The sequence below is a fragment of the Choloepus didactylus genome, chromosome 12 (genome assembly GCF_015220235.1).
Source record: "Choloepus didactylus isolate mChoDid1 chromosome 12, mChoDid1.pri, whole genome shotgun sequence".
Classification (NCBI taxonomy): Eukaryota; Metazoa; Chordata; class Mammalia; order Pilosa; family Megalonychidae; genus Choloepus; species Choloepus didactylus.
The window spans coordinates 19921308-19945220 of record NC_051318.1 but is presented as its reverse complement, the minus strand read 5'-3'; the positions used below and the strand labels follow the sequence as shown (position 1 = coordinate 19945220).

The 23913-nt window shown below is 35.8% G+C and overlaps 1 protein-coding gene across 3 annotated transcripts in view; it reads right to left on the bottom strand.

Moving 5' to 3' along the window:
• CENPJ (centromere protein J) overlaps window positions 1-23913 on the bottom strand; it is a 99986-nt gene that overhangs the window by 40116 nt on the left and 35957 nt on the right. For all 3 annotated transcript variants that reach the window (XM_037799681.1, XM_037799680.1, XM_037799682.1), the window contains exons 3-8: window positions 23405-23528; window positions 19555-19854; window positions 17847-17958; window positions 16887-16989; window positions 15133-16756; window positions 1203-1335 (exon numbers count right to left, since the gene is read on the bottom strand). In XM_037799681.1, the coding sequence (XP_037655609.1) occupies window positions 1203-1335; window positions 15133-16756; window positions 16887-16989; window positions 17847-17958; window positions 19555-19854; window positions 23405-23528 (2396 nt within the window). The remainder of the gene's footprint in view (window positions 1-1202; window positions 1336-15132; window positions 16757-16886; window positions 16990-17846; window positions 17959-19554; window positions 19855-23404; window positions 23529-23913) is intronic.

Here is a 23913-nt window from a genome sequence, read left to right as displayed (position 1 = left end):
TTCTCCAATGAAAATCTTGAAATGGAAAACAAGCACATGCAGAGATGGTAAATTCACTGGTTATTACAGAAATGAAATCAAAGCCACAATGAGATAACACTTCATACCCACTAAGATGGCTATTTATCAAAAAGAAAAAAAAAAGAGGAAAAAAAAACAGAAAATATCACGTGCTGGCAAGGATGTGGAGAAATAGGAATCATCATGCATTGCTGATGAGAATGTAAAATGGTACTGCCACAACTGAAAAAAGAGTTTGGGGGTTCCTCAAACCAGAGACCAACACTTGTATACAAATATTCATAGAAGCACTGTTCATAATAGCCAAGAGGAAACAAACAAAATATCCGCCATAGATGGATGGATAACCAAATGTGGTATATGCAGACAACAGAATATTACTCAACCATAAAAGGAATGAAGTTCTGATACATGCTACAATGTGGATGAACCTTGAAAACATAATGCTAAGTGAAACAAACAAGACAGATTTTACGAAATATCCAGAATAGGCAATCCATAGAGATAGAAAGTGGACTAGTAGTTGCCAGACGGTAGGGTGAGTGGGGAATGGGAAGTGATTACTTAAGGAAGATGGAGTGTTTCTTCTGGGCAAGAGGTAGTGGTTGTACAACATTGTGAATGCACTAAATGTCAGTGAATTGTACATGTATACTTTAAAGTGTTGGTTGTATGTAATGTGAATGTCACCGCAATTTAAAAAAGAACTAAAGAAAGAAATACAATGTGTACGCTATAAATTTTAGAACATCACCAGCACAGTCCAGGGTAAAACCCTGTAATCAAATGTATCAGTATTTCTACTGCAAAATAAATGAAAATACACAATAAGTAAAATGAAAAACAAAAAGGCTATAAATAACTACATGTAAGTTCAGTTCAGGTTTTGCAAAATCAGGTCAGGTCATGCCTGAAGAGTGGAAAATCACATTTGTCTTATTGCTAGCCAAGACACCACTGGGATTCACAGCTCCAAACTGCTTTCTAAAATTCAATTTATGATTTCAATACTAAGCAAATTCCCCCTTTAACATATCTTTGACCACACTGGGTCATTTGATAACCAAAAAATAAAAATAAAATAAATAAAAATAAAAAAACTTATGTGGTATAGATTTCACCTTCTTTTCATTTACATTTTTTGGAATCTTTTCCTCACTTAAAGACAGTCACAAACTTACCTGAGTTTTTCCAAGGCACTTTCTCGTTCAATGCGAAGTTTAGCTAAAGACGTATTCTCAGCTTTGAATTTTTCTATTTCTGTTTCCAATTCAATAACTTTCTCTCTCAAAACTTGGGATCGAGCACTGTCACCTATAGAATAGGCCAGAAATATTGAGCTTCACAAACGGCCTTGCAGCAGAAAAAGTACTAGCTGTTAACAGTAAGTTCCTAAAACAAGGTAAATGCCTGTGCCACTAAAATGTCAGAAACCATGCTTCAAATAACAAAAGGAACAAAATATTATATTGGCCTAATTTCCAGCAGAAACCAATGTAAATTTAAGAGAGACTAAAGTTATTCTATCTCAAAAGATTATCCGTCTGACAATGAATTATACATAAAATACCATGCAATCATCCACAGTGTACAATCAATTGTTCACAGAACCATCATATGGTTGTAAATGCATCACCACAACCAATTTTTGAATATATTCATTACTCCAAAAAAAATATAATAAAAATACTAAAAATACAAGAACACCCAAAACATACCATCCCCTGCATACCCCCTTATTATTCATTTAATTTTTGTCCCCATTTTTCTACTCATCTGTCCATTTATCTGGGAGTGTAAGCCACAAGGTTTTCACAATCACACAGACACACCATACAAGCTACATAGTTACACAGTCATCTCCAACAATTAAGGCTACTGGGTTGCAGTTCAACAGTTTCAGGTTTTCCAATCCACTAAAAAGAGTAAAGGGTTATCTATATACCGCATAAGAATACCTTCCAGAATAACCTCTCAACTCCATACGAAATCTCTCAGCCACTGAAACTTTATTTTGTTTCATTTCGCATCCCCCTTTTGGTCAAGAAGACTTTCTCAATCCCACGATTCCAGGTCCAGGCTCATCCCCAGGAGTCATGTCCCACGTTGCCAGTGAGATTTACACCCCTGGGAGTCATGTCCCAAGTAGTGGGGAGGACAGTGAGTAGCAGAGTCAACTTAGAGCAGTGAGATCTGAGCAACAAAAGAGGTTCTCTGGGGGTGACTCTTAGGCACAGTTATAAGTAAGCCTAGACTCTCCTTTGCAGTAACAAGCTTCGTAAGGGCAAGCCCCAAGATCGAGGACTCAGCCTTCTATATTAGTAGTCCCCAATGCTTATGAGAATATCAGTAATTCCCCAGGTGGGGAAGTTTAGTATATCTGTGTTTTCCCCACTCCCTCAGGGGGGCTTTGCAAATACATTTTTATTCTCTGCACAAATTATTTTGGGATATACTGGGGATTCACAGTAACCTGTACAAACCAACCATATCTCACTCCCTATTCAAAGTTCCATGGAATTATGGTGTTTGAATAAATGGACGAGACAAGTTAAATTATTTAGTATGCTCAGAAAATACAGATTTTGTACCAAATAAACATCTCTTCCTTTGGTCTCACACAAGTTGTAGTTTTAAAACACCATCAATATTGTCCTTTACCCTTTAGTCTGATTTGCCTTATTCCTAACCAGATCCACTTCATTCATATCTCTCAAGTCTGAACTCTTTTTCAGCTTTTTTAACTGCTGCTATATAAGGTAATACTGACATTCATAGCTGCCAAACTCTGAGTCTTAGGTGTCACATAGATAACCAAAGTTCCAGGAACTGACCAGGTTATACACAAAGAGCTCAGCAACTCAGAATTTAGAGATAACCATTGCAACTCAGGAACAGATGTGACTGCTTTAAGAGCTTACAATCTAGGAACCATTACAATAAGCCTTTCCCTGATAACCTGTGCTCTAAGATTCAATTCTCAGAGTTTGCACATTATATTTACTCCACATTAGTGAGGCATTATAATGTTTGTCTTTTGTTTCTGGCTTATTTCACTCAAAATTCTGTCCTCAAGTTCCATTCACCTAGTTGAATGCCTCACAACTTCATTCCTTCTTGCAGCTGCTCAATATTCTATTGTATGTATATACCACAGTTCACCATTCTGTTCATCAGTCGATGTACCTTAGGCCACCTCCACCCATTGCTAATCGTGAATACTGCCACCATAAACACCGCTGTGCCAATGTCCATTCGTATCCCTGCTCTCAGTTCTTCCAAGTATATACCCCATAATAGGGGTTATAGGACCTATGGCAACCCCAAACTTAGCTTCTTGTGGAACCACCAAACAGCCCTCCAGATGGATTCCACCATTCTGCTTCCCCACCAATGATTAGGTACAGCCCTCTCTCCAAGTTTTCTCCATCACTTGTATCCTTCCATTTATTTCTTTTTTTGCCTGTAATTTCATAGATATCTTCACATACCATACAATCATCCACAGTGTACAATTATTCACATTATCATATAGTTGTGCATTCAGCACCCCAAAAAAATAAAATTAAAATGAGGATAATAAAAAAGATAAAAGATCATTTTTCTTAATCCTTTGCTTTGTTTTGTTTGAAATGTTTTTTTGTTGTTGTCTGTTTTTTCAATTTTTTTGATAAAGTTTAAAAAACAGTAAGAAAAAAAAGAAAAAACAAAAATACAATACAATACAAAAAAATCAGACACCACCACCACCTCAAAGAATACCCTACCCCTCTCTTATATCCTCCTCTTAAAGACATTTGGCTTTGGTATATTGTCTTTGTAACAATTAATGGAAGCATACTACAATATTACTGTTAACTATAGACTCTAGTTAGCATTGACTGTATTTTTTCCCCAATATCATCCCATTTCTAACACCTTGCAAACTTGACATTCATTTTACATTTGTATATTTAATCACCATCATTGACCACTCTAGGTTTCACGAAGTTATACAGATCCAAGTCTTTATATTTTATCTTTTATCTTTCCTTCTGGTGTCATACATGCCCCTAGCCTTCCTCTTTTAACTGTACTCAGTCATCTTTGTTCAGTGTACTTGCAACATAGTGAGTGCTACCATCACACAGTATTGTGCTATCCAATTTCTGGATCTATATATCAACCCTATTGAACATTGTATACTCCTTCAGCATCAAATGCCCGATCTTGACTCTTTCTACCTCATGATAACCCATGTACTCAGCTTTAACTCTCAAAATTTGCCCATTAATGTTAATTCATATTACTGAGACTATACAAAATTTATCCTTTTGTTTCTCACTAATTTCACTTAACACAACTTCCTCAAGGTTCATGCACATTGTTATGTGCTCCTTGACTTTATTCTGTCTTACAGCTGCACAATATTCCACCATACGTATATTCTACAGTTTGTTTATCCACTCGTCAGTTGATAGACATTTGCGCTGTTTTCATCTCTTGGCAATCATGAATAATACCGCTATAAATATCGGTTTACAAATGTCCACTCATATCTTAGCTTTCAGTTCCTCTGAGTATATACATAGCGATGCAATTGCTGGATCATAAGGCAATTGTATACTTAGCTTTCCAAGGAACTGCCACACTACCTTCCAGAGTGGCTGCACATTCTACATTCCCACCAACAGTGAATAAATGTGCCTCTCTCCACATCCTCTCCAGCATTTGTAATTTTCTTGTCGTTGTTGTTTTTTATAATGGCCATTCTACAAGGTGTGAGATAATATCTCATTGTGGCTTTGATTTGCATCTCCAAATAGCTAGTGAAGTTGGGTATCTTTCCATATATTTTTGAGCCATTTCCTCTTCAGAAAAGTGTCTGTCCGTATCCTCTGCCCATTTTTAATTGGGTTATTTGTCTTTTTGTTGTTGAATTGTATGATCTCTTTATATATTCTGGATACTAAACCCTAATCTGATATCTGGTCTCCAAATATTATCTCTCATTGTGTAGTCTACCTTTTTACTTTTCTGACAAAGTCCTCTGATGAACAAAAGTGTTTAATTTTGAGGAGATCTCATTTACCTATTTCTTCTTTCATTGCTCATGCTTTGGGTGTAAGGTCTAGGAAACCACCTCCTAGCACAAGATATTCAAAATATTTCCCTATATTTGCTTCTAAAAATTTTAAGGTCTTAGCTCTAATGTTTAGGTTTATTATTCATTTCAAGTTAATTTTTGTACACGGCATGAGATAGGAGTCCTCTTTCATTCTTTTGAATATGGATATCCAGTTCTCCAAAGATCATTTTTTGAAGAGGCTGCTCTGTCGCACTTGCGTTGGCTTGAGTGTCTTACCAAAGATCAATTGTCCACAGAGGAGAGGGTCTATTTCTGAACACTCTATTTGATTCTATTGGTCAGTATATCTCTTTATGCCAATACCACACTGTCTGGACCACTGTAGCTCTGTAATATGCGCTAAAGTCAGGTAATGGGAGACCTCCCATTTCATTCCTTTCTCAAGATATTTTTGGCTATTCGAGGCACCCTGCCCTTCCAAATAAATTTAGTTATTGGTTTTTCTATTTCCGAAAAGTATATTGTTGGGATTTTAATTGGTATTCCATTGAATCGATATAACACTTCAGGTAGAATTGACATGGTAACTGTATTTAGTCTTCCAACCCATTTTTTTAGGTCCTGTTTGATTTCTTTTAGCAATTTCTTGTAGTTTTCTATGTATAGGTCTTTTGTGGCCTTGGTTCAATTCATTCCTAAATACTTAATTCTTTTGGATGCTATTGTAAATGGAATTTTTTCTTGATTTCTGACTCCTTTTGCTCATTACTGGTGTATAGGTACACTACTGATTTTTGCATGTTGATCTTTACCCTGCCACTTTGCTGTATTCATTTATTAGCTCTAATAGCTTTGCTGTGGGTTTTTCTGGATTTTCTACAAAGAAGATCATGTCATCTGCAAACAGTGAAAGTTCTACTTCTTCCTCTCCAATTTGGATGCCTTTATTACTTTTTCTTGCCTAATTGCTCTAGCTAGAACTTCCAGCACAATGCTGAATAACTACGGTACAGTGGGCATCCTTGTCTTGTTCCTTATCTGAGAGGGAAAGATTTCAGTCTTTCCCCACTGAGTATGATGTTAGCTGTGGGTTATTCATATATTGTGTTTATCATATTGAGAAAGGTCCCTTCTACTTCCTATCCTTTTGAGTGTTTTCATCAAGAAAGGATGATGAATTTTGTCAACTGCCTTTTTTCCATTGATCGATATGATCATGTGGTTTTTCCACTTTGATTTATTGTTGTGGAGTATTACATTAATTGATTTTCTTGTGATGAAGCAGCCTTGCATACCTGGAATAAATCCCACTTGGTCATAATGTATAATGATTTTAATGTGCTGCTGAATTCTATTTGTGAGTATTTTGTTGAGGATTTTTGCACCTTTATTCATTAAAGAGATTGGTCTATAATTTTCTTTTTCTGCAGTTATTTCTGTTTGCCTTTGTTATTAGGGTGATGTTGGCTTCAAAAAATGAGTTAGGTTACTTTCCCTGCTCTTCAGTTTTTTTGAAGACTTTGAGCAGGAGTGGTACTAATTCTTTCTTGAATGCTTGGTAGAATTCACATATGAAGCCATCTGGTCCAGGACTTTTCTTTTTTGGGAGTATTTTGATTACTGACTCGATCTCTTTACTTGTGATTGGTTTGTTTACTCTTCTCGAGTCAATGTTGGTTGCTCACACTTTTCTAGGAAGTTGCCCAGTTCGTTTAAGTTGTCTAGTTTATTAGCATATACTTGCTTGTAGTATCCTCTCATTATCTCCTTTATTTCTGTGACGTCAGGAGTTATCCCTTTACCCATTTCTGATTGTATTTATTTGTGCTCGCTCTTTTTTTTTTTTGTTAGCCTACCTAAGAGTCCATCAATTTTACTGATTTTCTCAAAGAAAAAACTTCTAGTTTTGTTGATTCTATTGTTTTCATGTTCTCAATTCCATTTATTTCTGCTGTAATCTTTGTTATTTCTTCCCTTCTGTTTGATTTGGGGTTAGTTTGCTGTTCTTTCTCTAGTTCCTCCAGATGAACAATTAATTCCTCAGCTTTTGCCTGTCTTCTCTTTTAAAAGTAATAAACTTTCTTTTCAGCACTGCCTTTGCTGCATCCCATAAGTTTTTTTTTAACTTTATTTATTGAAGAATTAAAAAACAAAAAAATATATTTCAAAGAAAACAAAACAAAGGAATAAGAAAAACAAATAACCTAAAATAACTGCATTGCTTCCAACATGTCCCTACCATACCCCAAATTAACAAACCATAACAAAACAAAGGAATAAGATAAACAGCCTAAAGTAACTACACTGCTTCCAACATGCTCCTACCATACACAAGAAAATTTACAAAACCTAATCATTCCTGAGCATTACCATACCATTTAGATTATCCTCAATAGCTTATCTGTTCTTATTAGATTATCACTAACCTTTCACTAGTTGCTGTCTATCTCTAGATCCCCTACAATCTAAAATATAAAACATTTATTTTACATTTTTCACAGAGTTCACATTAGAGGTAGCATACAATATCTCTCGTTTTCTGTCTGGGTTATTTCACTCAGTATTATGTCTTCAAGGTTCATCCATGTTGTCATGTTTCATGACTCATTCCTTCTTACTACTACGTAGTATTCCATCATGTGTATATACATTTTGTTTATTCACTCATCTGTTGAAGGACATTTGGATTGTTTCCATTTCTTGGCAATTGTGAATAATGCTGCTATGAACATTAGTGTCCAAATATCTGATTGTGTCACTGATTTCACATCTTCTGGGTATATACTGAGAAATAAAATCGCTGGATCAAAGGGTAACTCGATATCTAGTATTCTAAAGAACTGCCAGACTGTCCTCCAGAGTGGCTGTACTATTATACAGTCCCCCTAGCAATGAATACGAGATCCAATTTCTCCACATCCTCTCCAGCATCTGTAGTTTCCTGTTCGTTTAATGGCAGCCATTATAATTGGTGTGAGATGGTGTCTCACTATGGTCTTAATTTGCATCTTCCTAGTATCTAGCAAAGATGAACATTTTTTCATGTGTATTTAGCCATATGTATTTCCTCTTCGGAGAATTGTCTTATCTCTTTTGCTCATTTTATAACTCGGCTATTTGTACTACTGTTGTTGAGCTGTAGGATTTCTTTATATATGCAAGATTATCAGTCTTTTGTCAGATATATGGTTTCCAAATATTTTTTCCCATTCAGTTGGCTGCCTCTTCACCTTTTTGACAAATTCCTTTGAGGTGCAGAAGCTTTTAATTTTGAGGAGTTCACATTTATCTATTTTTTCTTTCATTGCTTGTGCTTTGGGTGTAAGGTCTAAGAAAAGACCTCCTAATACTAGGTCTTGAAGATGTTTCCCTACATTACCTTCTAGGAGTTTTATGCTACTGCTTCTTATATTGAGGTCTTTGATATACTTTGAGTTAATTTTTGTGAGGGTGTGAGGTAGGGGTCCTCTTTCATTCTTTTGGATATGAATATCCAGCTTTTCCGGCCCCATTTGTTGAAGAGACTACTATGTCCCAGTTCAGTGGATTTGGGGGCCTTATCAAAGATCAGTTGACTGTAGATCAGAGGATCAGAGGATCTATCTCCAAATTCTCAATTCAATTCCATTGATCAATATGTCTATCTTTGTGCCAATACCATGTTGTTTTGACTACTGTGGTATAAGCTTCAAATTCAGGGAGTGTAAGTCCTCCCGCATCGTTTTTCTTTTTTAAACTGTTTTTAGCAATTCGAGGCATCTTTCCCTTCCAAATAAATTTGATAACTAGCTTTTCCAAGTCTGCAAAGTAGATTGTTGGCATTTTGCTTGGAATTGCATTGAATCTGTAGACGAGTTTGGGTAGAATTGACATCATAATGACATTTAGCCTTCTTATCCATGAACACAGAATATTTTTCCATCTTTTTAGGTCCCCTTTTATTTCTTTTAGTGAAGTTACATAATTTTCTATGTATAGGTCTTTTACATCCTTGGTTAGGTTTATTCCTAGGTACTTGAACTTTTTTAGTTGCTATTGAGAATGGCATCTTTTTCTTGGGTGTCGCTTCAGTTAGGTCATTTCTAGTGTATAGGAATATTACTGACTTATGTGCATTAATCTTGTATCCTGCTAACTGGCTGAATTTGTTTATTAGCTCAAGTAGCTGTGTCATTGATTTCTCAGGGTTTTCGAAATATAAGATCATATCATCTGCAAATAATGAGTTTTACTTCTTCCTTTCCAATTTGGATGCCTTTTATTTCTTTGTCTTGCTGGATTGCTCTGGCTAGCACTTATAGCATAATGTTGGTGATAATGGGCATATATGAAAAATCCACAGCCAGCACAGTTCTCAATGGTGAGAGACTGAAAGCCTTCCCTCTAAGATCAGGACGGAGACAAGGATGCCTGCTGTCACCACTGTTATTCCCATAAGTTTTGATATGTTGTGTTTTCATTTTCATTTCCCTCAAGATATGTATTAGTTTCTTTTGTAATTTCTTCCTTTACCCACTGGTTGTTTAAGAGTAATGTGTTGTTTAGCCTCCATATATTTGTGAATTTTCTGTCCTTCTGCCTGCTGATTTCCAACTTCATTCCATTATGATCCAAGAAAGTGTTTTCATAATATCAATATTTTTACATTTATTAAGACTTGCTTTGTGACCCAACATGTGGTATATCCTAGAGAATGATCCATGAGCCCTCGAGAAAAATGTGTATCCTGCTGTTGTGGGGTGTAGTGTTCTACAAATGTCTGTTGAGTCTAATTCCTTTATTGTACAGTTTAACATGTCTGTTTCCTTATAAATCCTCTGTCTAGATATTCTATCTGTTGAGAGTGGTGTATTAAGTCTCCAACTATTATTGTAAAGGTATCTACTTTTCCCTTCAGAGTTGTCAGTGTTTGCCTCATGTACTTTGGGGCACTCTGGATCACAGCATAAATACTTATAATGGTTATGTCTTCTTGGTGAATTATCCCTTTTACTAATATATAGTGTCCTCCTTTGTCTCTTTTAATTGTTTTCCATTTGAAGTCTAATTTGTCTGATATTAATATAGCTACCCCACTCTCTTGCGGTTGTTTGTGTGAAATATCTTTTGACAACCTTTCACTTTTAACCTATTTTTGTCCTTGTGTCTAAAGTGAGCCTCTTATAGACAGCATATAGATGGGTCCTGTTTTTCAATCCATTCTGTCCATCTATGCCTTTTTATTAGGGAGTTTAATCTATTAACATTTAGTATTATTACTTTAAGTAGTATTATTATTACTTTTGATTTTATATGTCATATCTTATTTTTTTCTTTCCTGTTACCCTTCTTGTTAGTCTTCATTTCAACACTCTTCTCCAATCCTCTCTGTCCTGTCTTTTCCTATCAGCCTGTAGCACTCCTTTTAGTATTTCCTGTAGAGCAGGTCTCTTATTCACAAACTCTCTCAATGTCTGTTTGTCTGAAAATATTTTAATCTCTCCCTCATTTTTGAAGGACAGATTTGCTGGAATATCAAATTCTTGGTTGGCAGTTTTTCTCTTTCAGTATCTTAAATATATCATATTACTCCTTCTCACCTCCACGGTTTCTGAAGAGAAATCTGTATAGTCTTATTCGAGCTTCCCTTGTATGGGATGGATCACTTTCGTCTTGCTGCTTTCAGAATTATCTTTGTCTTTGACATTGGACAATCTGATCAGTGTCTTGGAGTAGGTCTATTTGGATCTACTTAGAGTAGGTCTATTTGGGGTATGCAGCACTTCTTGAAGCTGTAATTTTATGTCTTTCATAAGAGTTGGAAAATTTTCAGTGATTATTTTTTCTGTTATTCTTTCTGCTCCTTTCCCCATCTCTTCTCCTTTTGGGATGCTCATGACATGCATATTCATGCTCTTAATTGTTGTCATTCAGTTCCCCAAGACCCTGCTCATATTTTCCTATTCTTTTCCCTATCTGTTCTTTGTTGCATACAATTTCAGATGTCCCATCTTCTAGTTCACTGGTCCTTTCTTCTGTCTCTTCAAATCTGCTGTTGTATATCTCCATTGGTTTTTTCATCCTTTCTATTGTGGCTGTCATTCCCATAAGTTCTGCCACTTTTTTTTCAAGCTTATGAATTCTTTTTTACAGTCATCAATTGTCTTTTTTATATCCTTTATCTCTTTTACCACATTTTCCTTCTGTTAGTTAATTTGTTTTAGAAGATTTGTTTGAACATCTTTCATCAGTGTTCCAACTCCTGTATCTCAGTTGAAGTGTTAATTTATTCCTTTGGCTGCTCCATGTTTTCGTATTTCCTAGTATGGCTCGTCATTTTTAGCTGTCTAGGCATCTGATTTTCTTGATTAGTTTATTCTGGAGCTCATTTTCACTCTTTTACCCTGGGATTTCTTGTTGGTTAGCTTTGTTCTCTATCTGTTCTTTGGTGTTCAATTCAACTTATTCTAGACCTCTAGCATAGCTTCTGTAGAGTTGATCAGAATTTTTCAGCTCTTGTTTTTCTAGTTTTTGCCCTGCTTCTATGTAACTTTTTTGTAAGGGGGTCTCCCCAGATGTGATCAACCCCAATCAGATTTTCCCAGTCCAGAAGGGCCCAGGTCTCAAGAGGAATGTGTAGTCCATGTCAAGTTTTGCTGGGACTATGACTCCGAGGTTGTCAGACCCTCCTGTGAAACCTCTAGACTTTGTGCTTTTCTTATCCTGTCCAGCAGTTAGCAACTGTCAGCCCACAGCTCCCCACCAGTGTAAAGAGATGCCTTGCCTCTAGTTCTCAGCAGCCCTTGTCCCTGTCAAGGGCATGGCTGACTCAAGCTGTTTCTATTTCCAGGCCTTGGGGTCTGAGTCCTCTGAAGAAGGGCTGCCAATTGACCTGGGTCCTGCCCCTCCATCTTTTCTTGGAGAAGTTATACCGTTGAGGGAATTATCTCCCCCACTAGACACTAGACTCATTGCTTTGTCTCTCAGACCTATTGTAGCTCCTCCCTTACCTGGGTGCAGCTGCCAACTGAAATATTTGAGGCTTTCTCTAGTGAGCTACTTAGAATATTTTTTTAAAGAAAGAAAAAAGAAAAGGGAAAAAAAGACAAGGAAAAAAAAAACAAGAAATACCTTTTCAGAGCCTTTTCCCAGTCCCCAAGTTTTGCTAGTCAAGAACCAAAGCTGGTACCTGGCTCCAAGCACCCCCCACTCCCACCCCCACCCCCACTTTCTTCCAGCACTCTGAGCTTGGCCGACTCCAAAAGCCTCCATCTTTATTCTTTTTATTTCATTTTATTTATTTTTGTCAGCCCCACCTACTCTCTGCTGGGATTAAAGCCACAGTTTCAGCTTTGCCAAGCGACTTTCCCTTGCTCCCAGCAGAGACTATTTAAAGATATGCCCCTTAGGAAATTATCTCCTTCATCTGACTACTTACTCTCAGACAACTTTAATTCTGCCCTTGCCCAGGGCATTGCTGAAAACTGAGAGTTCCCACAGCTCGAATGGGCTATTGAAAAGTAAAATGAAATAAAGAAACAGAGAAAAAGAAAAGAAAAAAAAACCTTTTCATACCCAGACCCCAGCTCCCCAGGTTTGCCGATCAAGAGCTGGAGTTGGTACCCGTTTCTATGTGTCCCTTTTTCTTAGGGCCCAGCCCTTTGCCAGTATTCTGAGTTCCTCCAACCCCAAAAGTCTGTTTTTGTTATTGTTATCCCAGCCTCCTCTCTGCCAGGCCCAAACCTCCCAGTTCCTTTCATGCTTGCTTTTGATTTTTCTGTGCTCAGAGATTTTATTCAGCAGTCTGAATTTGTTAATTAATTCTGCAACTGGAGCATGGTTGAGCCCCCCTCCTTGCTCCCAGAAGAGACTGCTACATGTTCCCTTGGGTACCAGCTCCAAGACAGTCTGCCGTGCCTGTTGGGGAAGGGCATCAGCTCTCTGGCTAGGGAACCTTACAGTTCTTCTCTGCGATCTTAGCCATTCCACCCATTCTAGACTGATATACAATGTCCAAACAGTTGTTCCAGACTGTTCCTGACTATTTACCAGGTGCCCTAAAGGAGTAACTAAATTCCATACCTCACCACTCTGCCATCTTGCCCCACCCCTTTACTTCAATACTTTTTAAGCTTCCAAACTTTCTGCAAACAGTATTACTTGTAAAATCAGAATATTTTTTAATGAGGAGTTAATACTTAGTGAATGCAAAGTTTCTGTTTGGGGTGATGAAAAGGGTTTGGTAATGGATGTAGGAATGGTGGCACAGCAATGTGAATGTAAATAATACCACTGAATTGTATACTTGAAAGTGGTTAAAATCAAAATTTTATGTTGTGTATCTGCTAACAAAATATTTTTTAAAATAACTTAAGTTATAATTTATATTTTAAAGTACCCATGCTCTGCTAGGCATTCAGAGCTCATAATGCAACACAATAATGGAAAGCAAAAAAAATACTTTTACTTAAGTAAAAATGTCCATCACATCAACTGAACAATATACAGCCATTAAAAGGAATGAAGCACATATGAAAAATGCTTAATTTCACTTAGCTGTTAGGGAAATATAAATCACAACCACAATGAAATACCATTTCAAACCCACTAGGATGGCTATGAGTAAAGAAAAACAACCAAAAAACAAACAAACAAAAAAAAAACGGAAAATAGCAAGTGTTGGTGAAGATTTAGAGAAACTGGAAACCTTATACCTTGCTGCTGGGAATGTGATATGGTACAGCCACTGGGGCAAACCGTGTGGCAGTCCCTCAGAAAGTTAAACATAGGATTGCCATATTACCCAGCAATTCCACTCTAGGTATATACACAAAGAATTGAAAACAGGGACTCCAAGAGGTATCTGTATATCCATATTCACATCAGCATTGTTCATAAAAGCAAAAAGGGGGAAACAACCCACATGTTCTTCAACAGATGAATGGATAAACAAACTATGGAATATTCATACAATGGAGTATTACTCAGCCCTAAAAAGGAATGAAGTTCTGATACTTGTTACAACATGGATGAACCTTGAAAACATTGTGCTGAGTGAAATAAGCCAGGCACAAAAGGACAGATATTATGATTCTACTTATATGAAATATCTAGAATAGGCAAATTCATAGATACAGAAAGTGGACTAGAAGTTACCAGGAACTAGGGCAGGGGGGAAACAGGGAGTTATTGCTTAATGAGTAAAGAATTTCTGTTTGGGGTGATGAAGTCGTTCTGTAAAATAACAGTGAAAATGGTTGCACAACATTGTGAATATATTTAATGCCAATGTATTGTATACTTAAAAATGGTTAAAATGGTAACTTTTACGTCATGTATAGTAAGTTGCCAGAACGAAAAAAATTTTTAAAGGAATGAGACAGATTTGTGTGTTAGAACAATCTTCAAAATTTATCATAAGCAAGGTGCAGAATAGTATATAAAAAGCACACTTTTATTTGTGTAGAAAAGAGGGAGATTTTACACATGCTCACACATATGCTTTTATATGCATGGAACAGTTTTAGGATACACAAATAAAATGGTAATGGTGGTGCCTTTAGGAAGGGAGACTGGATGCCAGGGTGTAGGGAAGGAAAGAAACATTATTTACTACATTCCTTTTGGGTCATATTTGACAAGTTAATGCATGAAATGACAAAAATTTGATTAAAAAAGAAACATTTTTTAAAAGTTTACACACAAAAAGGCCCACCCCAGAGTAAAACAAACTATAAACTGGGTACTCCCTGGCTATAAAAGAAACTTGAATGTCATCTCACTTTACAATAAAGTAATTAATTCCAAAGCCCTGGGAATGTTAAGACACAGAGTTAAGTATGAAAAGTCTGAAAGCAAAATTCATCTGAATCCCTTTAACTAGTGATTATTACGTTATTTAGATCCATAAAATTAATCAAATTTTTTAAAAACCACCAACTAATTTGACTTCTACTGAGCAACTAGAAAGATTAGGATTTTAAACATCTCTCTGACCATCTACCAATATAATAAAAGCTAAATTTAGAACATGCTGATACATATTTTATAGTGCTCTGACTTACCAGGTTGTTGCTCTTGACTTATGTCTAGATTGGGTTCATTTCCCAATTGTGAATCTGATTTTGGTTTCGGTCTCAGAGAAGGGAAGAATTTCATCATCAGCTCTGACGTAGGAGGAGGACTCATGCTCCTACTGCATTTGCTCGCACCTTCTCCCTTCTTGACTGGTGCAATCTTCCTTCTTATTGTTTTATCCGGCATACATACATCACTCTTATTAGGGTAGCTCATCTGGGGAGTTCCATAAGCTGCTTCATTCCCAAGAATAACATCATGTTTACATGAATTCTCCTCAAGATCAGTCCAAGTTCTTTCATCATCAAAGTCAATTTTACTAATACTTGCAGATGAGGGCCTTCTTGAGCACTCAGGAACTTTATTATTCATGCTTTCTGTAACTACAGACTCATCACTACTATAGTCTTTATCAGACAAATCTAGATCAACATCCCTACTTTTATCTTCTTGAGTTCCAATGTTCCTGAAAGGTCCCTTACTATCACAAACTTGTGGACTATCTTCTCTGCTGCTGAAACATCTTTCTTTGTCTTCAATTGATGGTTTGATGGTAACATCAAGTTGTTCCTCAGAGTCTGTGCTACTATCAGTGTTTATAACACCTTCATCTTCACTCACATTCCATCTGGTTTGGTTTTCTGAAGTGCTAACTTGATATGCTTTCCTACTGATTTTACAAGATTGTTCCCTCAATCCACAAGGTGAAGATACTGAACCAAGTTGTTTGGGTGTGACCTCACACTCACTCTTATTTTCATGTTCAATATTGTCTCGACTCTCATTCTGGTTACATTGACTAACGGGATCCACTGTATTTGTCTTCTCCTGCTGCACCGCTTTGACAGGGGTAGAAGACATCCGGTGACCTCTGCAAATCTGTTGATCCCTTTCTAAGATTTTCAGTACAAATGAGGAATTACTGGAAAATGATATTTCATCAGCAGCTTTTTCTAAAAACAAAAATTCATCTAACTCCAAATTTTCCTTTTCCTTTTCTCGTTCCCAACTCTCTAACTTTTTCTGAAGAGAAACATCAAGAGAAGATTCTGCCTCTTTCAGTGTCTCACCTATCGGATTCTTAGAAGCCACATCTGTCAAAAGAGGAAGTTTTTCTTTACCTTGTTTCTTATTCCAGACTTTGCAACCAGTATCACAAGATTTCATACATTCTACTAGTACATTTTCTTTATTATTAAATTCAACTTTTTTTCCTAATTTGATTTGGTCTCTCAACTGTCCATAACATTTCTTCCCTGCTTGTAGTTTCAATCCTGATGGAGAGAGGCTTTTTCTATTATTATTCTTAAGAATCTTTGGCATCTGACCAAGTGTGGCAGAACAACTCTTGGTTCTAGCTTTATTACTCTTTTTAACATTAGGGTTCTCTGTACACAGTTCTTTATTTATAAGAGCAGTTTTCCGCTGGAATTGTTGTCTCTCTACTTTAAACACAGGTTGGTCCTCTGAAGTGCTCTGATTAGTCACTAGCTTACTTTCTTTCCCTTTCTGACTCTTAGATTTAGCATTAGTAAATCTAGCTAAACCTTCTCCTCGTTTTAAGAAAGGTTGTTTTGGTTTTGGTTTGATTAACAATGATCCTTCTGCTTCCTAAAATAAAAGAACAGTATTTCAATTAATTCTGATACATTCAAGCAATCCCAAAGTTATTTTTGAAGCAAATTATAAATTAATCTCTAAAGTCTTGGATTAATTTAATAGAAAAAGTTGAAACACTAACCCTTAACTGTTTTTGCTTCATTTCTTGTTCTTCCAACTGAATCTGTTCTTCCAAATAGTCTTCAAATGTCTGTTTCCTTTCTCTAATAGCAGCTTTAATAGGCCTATCATAAAAGTAAAGAATAAAGTTATTTAAAATGCAAATCATGATCAGGTAAATATTTTACACTCTGTGTTCCTGATATTAATATCCCTGACTCCACTGAGAACTAACCTTTTTAAAAGTCAAGGACGCCCTTTAAGAATCTAATGAAAACTACAATCCTCTTCCACCCCACAAAAATACACAACATGATATGGAAGGATTAAAGAACCCCTCTGAAATCCAACTGTTGACTGTAGGTTAACTTTTGGAGTAACATATTCATTATGTATCTTTAAAATATATTTCAAAATAGCTCATTAACTATGCATTTTTTAAATTGAGAAAGAAAGATCCTCAACGACATAAGTAGAGGAACGATCTGAAAAGTCATTTTGCCCATACCATAACACAATTAAAATATTTCAGAGACATAAGAAAATAACCTTAATATATTTTATTTTTGCCATGAAATTTTTTTAATTTTATAACTAAACTAATTATGCAATTATAATTTATAAGTGATACCAAATATGAGATTCCAATACTTATTTGTTTTTTCTTCTCTAAAATGGTATTTGAGAGAAGATTCATTTTCCATAAAACAATATGAGAGAAGATTCATTTTACCCAGGTGTTTTTCTTAGGTGAAAAACTTTCCTCCAACACAATGTCCAACTTTAACTTATGTATCTCCCCAGCCTCTTTCTGTTGCCCACGGTATGTTATAGGTTATAACTTCAGCCTTATACTTAAAAGCATATTCAAATGAAAACAAAAAAACCTTGGATCTTTCAAACAAACAGAATGTTCAATAGTACAGGCTGGCTATTATATTAAACTGTCAAATTTTTTTATTCCTGTCCACATGGATGATACCTTTCTTCAGTATTAACCACTTCTGACGAATCAACAATTTTTTTTAAGTTCATATCACTGCCTTCCTGAATTTGTTCCATCCTTTTCTCCCAACATGATAAAATACTTTCTCCTAGGATAAAAATTAGGGACACTTTAGTTCAAAAAGAACAGACTGAAGTCTTTATACTTGAGAATGTTACAAGTTACCATACTAAATAAATTTTTAATTAACTGTAATGTATGCAAAATATTTTAGAACTCTCCAGGATTTATTTAATATATAAAGAAAAACTACAAATCCCCAATAAAGACATTTTACATTCTTCAAAATTTTAATGTTATGAAAAAAAAGTGGGTGCATTTCTAGATTAAAATGACTACAGAGTTAACAATCAATTGCAATGCATGAAAATTTAACTGGCTCCTGGTTTTTAAAAAAAAACAGCACTAAAAGACATTTGAGGGATAACAGAGGAAATTTCAAAATTGAGACTGGATATAAAAAGAATTGTTGTTAACTTTCTTAAGTCTAATAATGATATTGTGGTCACACAGAGGACTGTCCCAATTTTTACTTGATACATGCTGAAATATTTGGGAACAAAGTAACATAATGCTGCAAATTACTTTCAGTAAAATGGTTCCTCAAATTATATGCATATAGATGTAGACAGAGATATAGGTATAGGAATATAGATATCATACAAACACATATATATAGACAAAGTAAATACGGCAAAATATTAATCATTGAATCTAGGTTGTAGTAATCATTGCAGTGGTCTTTCAACTTTTCTGGATGTTTGAAATTTTTCAAAATAAAAGGTTAGGGGAGTGTATTGTTTAAAAAAGAAGAAGAGGACATTTGACCTTTCCATACCAAGAAAACTCTAAATTAAGAATAAGGCATTATGCACAATGGTATCAAATTCTAAGCAGTGAGTATAGACATCTTTTGTTGTATTATTTGTATTATTCTATAATTTAAAATTACTCAAAAGAATACATTCATCTCCTACCATAAAGAACATTAAATACAGATATTTTATTTATGAACAGCATAATCATTAAAATTATGGTTATGAAGATTGCAGAACATACCATAAGCATTTTCCACGTTGAGTGGGAAAAGAACACATTATTAAATAATACTCCTTGATTACAACAATGTAAAGAAAAAAGAAAAGGGGTGGGGGAGGAGCCCAAAATAGGACTAAGACTTAAAATAAAACAAAGAGGGACTAAAAGAAAATAAATTAAAAATGCCAAGAGACTTCATTTGTATATCCCATCAAACGCCAAGTGCCAGGCACACGCCAGGAGGATGGTAGATGCCAGGAATGCAGACACACAGTGGAAAAGTAAACCATCTGGGCAATAACTCCCACCACCCTATTTCTCACATTTCATTCTCTATCAAGCCTCCCCTCACCACCACACACACATTTTAAAGCATCCTCCAACTATTTCTAAGCTTTCAAGGAAAAATGATACATGCAGAACTCACCTGTCTTTTTTGAGACCCCATGCTACAAAGCAAGGTTTGAAGTCAGTGAAATCACCAACCTCACTCTATGTCCAGCTCATGGTCAGTGCTGTACAGCACACAGGACCTTACAATGAAAGCCATGACAGACAGAAAATGTGCAGAAAGGAATTCTCCTGTCTTACAGAATTTGGTCACACTGTTAGTCAAGTACAGAATAGAGAAATATAAGTAACTCACCTGTAGGATGGTCATGGTTTTCTTCCTTCAAATCACTTTTTTTCACAAATGCTTCTTCATAATGTGCCTCATAAAACAAATTGGGAGAAGCACCACTTTTTGAAGGTAAGGCAAAAGCTTGATTAGTAGTTCTACAGAGGCTGTTTTGTTCATCAGGTAACATGTTAGAAGTGAGCATTTTCTCTCGGGTTTGATTCTGGTAGGTATATGATGGTAAGAAGGGTGTGGTTTTATCTACAGTGGTTGAATCACCTGGATATATGTACTTTTGGCTCTGATCATCAGGCACTAGAGGTGAACCTTGCAATTAAGAAAAATAAGCACAACTTATGACTTTCTACAATTATTTCCTCTTCTGCCTACTAGTGACCCCCATCCCACAGGTTTTCTCTAAAGGAAAGTGGTATCACAGCATTTTAAATTTCTTACCAGGAAACTGTTTAACAAAAACATGAAATTTTAAATTCCGAAGTGAATGTCCCATATTTTAGTGAGGAGTATATTTATACTGTGATTCACAAGCAGACCGAGCTACAGCACCGTCTTATCCCAGGGAAATGTTCCACACCCCATCAACGTGGAAGCGGCCCTGAATTGTGTAACCATGCAGTCCCATGACAAGCACAGCCAGACACAGAACACCAAGGTGGAAGTTACAAATGACCTGACTGATTCCCTCATGACCAATAATTGCTATATGTCACAGCACATAAAATATCTTCTCTTTAGACTACTGTTAACATTATGGTATCCTTGTATGGTGGGATTATAGGTGATTTCTTTTTCATATTTTTCTGTATTTTTTAATTTCAAGCATAACATTTTGTTTGCTTTGGTTTGTAAGTCTATACTTCTAGTATAACCTAATAAACAGAAGAAAGACTCTCTAGAATGGTGTCGATTGCTGTGATGCACTTCGTAGGGAGTAGGTGGCATACAAGCCATCCTGCCTGTCCTACCAACCTCCTGAAATCTTGCTTCTATCCTTCTGTTCCAAGGAACACCATTTTTATTGAAAAGAATGAATGACAGACAAATAATGATTATTTAAACCTGGGTACTTGGCAGACACTGTCTCATCTAAATTTGGAAGTTAAGCCACAATGGGAAGTGTTTTATGAAAGAGCCACTGCGACCTATCACTTACATACCACCTACCTCTGCCTCAGCCCACAAATAAAATTAGAGAATTATGTAGGGCCTCACTGAATATCAAGTTTAACCTCTCTTCATTCACAGCAATACCCCACCTCCTCAATATTTTTGACAAATGATCATCTCACTTCAGCATAAAGACATCTTTGATAAAAGAGCAATACCCTAAAGAAGCAGTTCTCAAAGTGTGATTTGTAGATCCCCAGAGGTCCTAAGATCATTTTAGGACATCACAAAGGACAAAATTATATTCCTAATAATATTAAGATAGAATTTGCCTTTCTCACCATGCTGACATTTCCACTGAGGCACAAAAGCAGTGTATGAAACCGCTGGTGCCTTGCTCAGATCAGGACAGCAGCACTCACTCAACTGCAGTAGCCGTACTCTGCACTGCTGTGCACACACAGTTAAAAAACAAAACATTCCAGTTCACCGAAGAATGTCCTTGACAAAGTAGCAAAAATTATCCATTTTCTTAAATCTCAACCCTTGAGAATGTCTTTTTAATATTTTATAGAACAAAATTTCTATTGCATACCAAAATATGGTTGTCTTAAGGAAAAGCACTTGTGTGACTGAGTTGTAAGCACAACCAGCTACTTTTTTCAAGGAACACCATTTTTACTGAAAAGAATGAATGACGGACAAATAATGATTATTTAAACCTGGGTACTTGGCAGACATTATCTCAAAAATAAAACACGTGAGTCAATTAGTTTAAGGAAAACAACTGATAGGACTGGTTGCCAATGATAAAAACTGAACCTTGAAGTAAAAATTAGAATTCTGGAAAACTTATATCCACAACCACGAGCTTGACAGCTTTACAATACTTCAAGGCTTTACTGATGAGATTGGTGGTAATATTAATGAATATTAAGTTTTTATATTGTATAATGAAATACATCAACATTTTGAAGACCTGTGTAATTCAGTGAACCAATATTTTCCAAACGACCAATATTAACCAATTGTGCATGATGAAAGATGCATTCAAAATGCTGAGATATTGCAATATATTTAATGTAAAGCTCTTCAATATGGTTTCAGATTCCATACTGTGAATAACTGCTAAGAAATGACCACTAGTTGAGATATCAAAGAATGCCCACAATTATCTGAAAAAGCTATTATAATACTTCTCTCTTTCCCAGTTAACATGCCCATGCAAGGCTAAATTTTACCCGTCTTCAACCAAATAATATATCTCAATAGACTGAATGCAGAAGTAGATATGAAATTCAGTTGAGTTCTTTTAAACAAGTTAAAAAGATTTTCAAAATATAAAACAATTCCATTCCTCTAATTTGAATGTTTTAGAAAATACTGTTTTTTCATTAAAAATGTTATTTATGATAATATGTAATTGGTTTATTTATTATTTTAAATAAATCAGTTTTTAAGTTTGTCAGTTTAATTTCTAATAGAGTAAATATTGATAGATACTGCCCACGTAACAAAAGCTCTTTGGGATACTCAATAATTTAAGTGCTAAAGGGGGCCCAGGGACCAAAAAGTTTGAAAACCACTGCCTTAAAGTAAATTGTTCCATGATTGAGTGGGACTAGTTCCCAAATTAGTAACTTTGAAATCTGCCTCCCTGTCACTCTGCCATAGTGCTATTTCTACTATGCTATAATTTAAGTGATCTTATTCTTACAATACATTCCATAAGGGAACCCTGAACCATTCAAATAATTCAGGATACATATCCCATGTTCTGTACCTTCTCCAAAGTAAACATCCAAATGCTCTAAACCATTCTTCATTTACTGCAATTTCTAACCACCACTTCCCACTCCATCCCCGTCATACTGTGCACACCAACTTGCCAATGTCTTTTCTGCTTTTGTATTCTCAATGCATCACACAATCTCTGATCAGAACAGGCATTTCCTGGATCAGTAATGTGTCTCTTGAAAGGGAAAACCAAGAAGCAAACACATTACTCCAGGCCAATTTTTCAAACTGTGGGACATAACCCACTAGTAATTCTTTCACCAGATATAATACGTCATGGTTGGCATTTTAAACAATGACATAGAAAAGAATAAATAAAATAGAAAATGTTCTTACTACGTGCCAGGCACACGAATAAGGACTGATTTATGAAATTCCTGTCATTATGAGTCATGATTTAAAATGTTTTTGTTACTATGGAGTGTAGTAAAAAAAAAAAAAAAAAACTTTCAAACTCTCTACTCCAGATCAGGTTTCAACAGTTTTTTTCTTGATATCATGCTGTTAAATGATTTAGCATGTGACAGAAGAATACTGTCATTTACTACCACAGACAATATTTTTGGTACTGTTCTTTAGCTGAGCAGAGCTGCTTTTTCACATATTTACCTTTATGACCCTGAGCAGTTTTTCATTCCTCTGGCAGGGATTGTAAACCAATAGCCCTAGGCCAAATTTGGCTTCTAGGTATTTTATTATGCTGGACTTTTTTTATAATGGTAATGCCTTTAAACATGGCACACAGCTCTAGCACATCACATCTCCCATGTGACTCAATCATATCATAACACCACCAACATTTCACACATTTATGTGTATGGCCCGGAAAGAAATCGGAGTTTGTAACACATGATGGAAAAACAGGAGAAACAAACTGTCAAACAACCAATGATAAGAAACGTAAGCAAATGTCTATCTTTGTACTAAGGGAGGATCCTACATAAGCAAATACCTGGGAAGGCATGTTGCCCAGACACCAGGGTGAGCAGCTTTTCTTGTTCTTCCATGAGCCTTTGGAGTTGCTCTAACTGTTGTCTTTTCAGCTGTTCCTGCTTCTTCTGTTGTACTTCTTTCAGCTTGTTAAACATAAAATTAAGTTTATTAAATTAACTTTAGATTTCTTCATGGACTTTTGCTCCTTATACTTATCTTAATCCCTCCCATCTTGCTTCTCATATCTTCCCTACAAAAGTTTCAAAGAAAGATCCCTAAGCAACTAATTCACAAAACTCTAAAATCCAATTTCTCATGAAAGATACCCTATCAATTATCTAAAATGGGAAACAGAAAAAGCCATATAAATTCTTTGAATCTTAAAGTAAGGTGGGTACCAGTATATTTACAGTCATCAACTTTTTCCCCCGATATCTGAGCATTTCTAAAACAGTTTTTACCAACCAAGGTAGCAACTTAAAGATATTAAGCTGTGTTATATTTATGTCATATACTAAAAATGTTTTA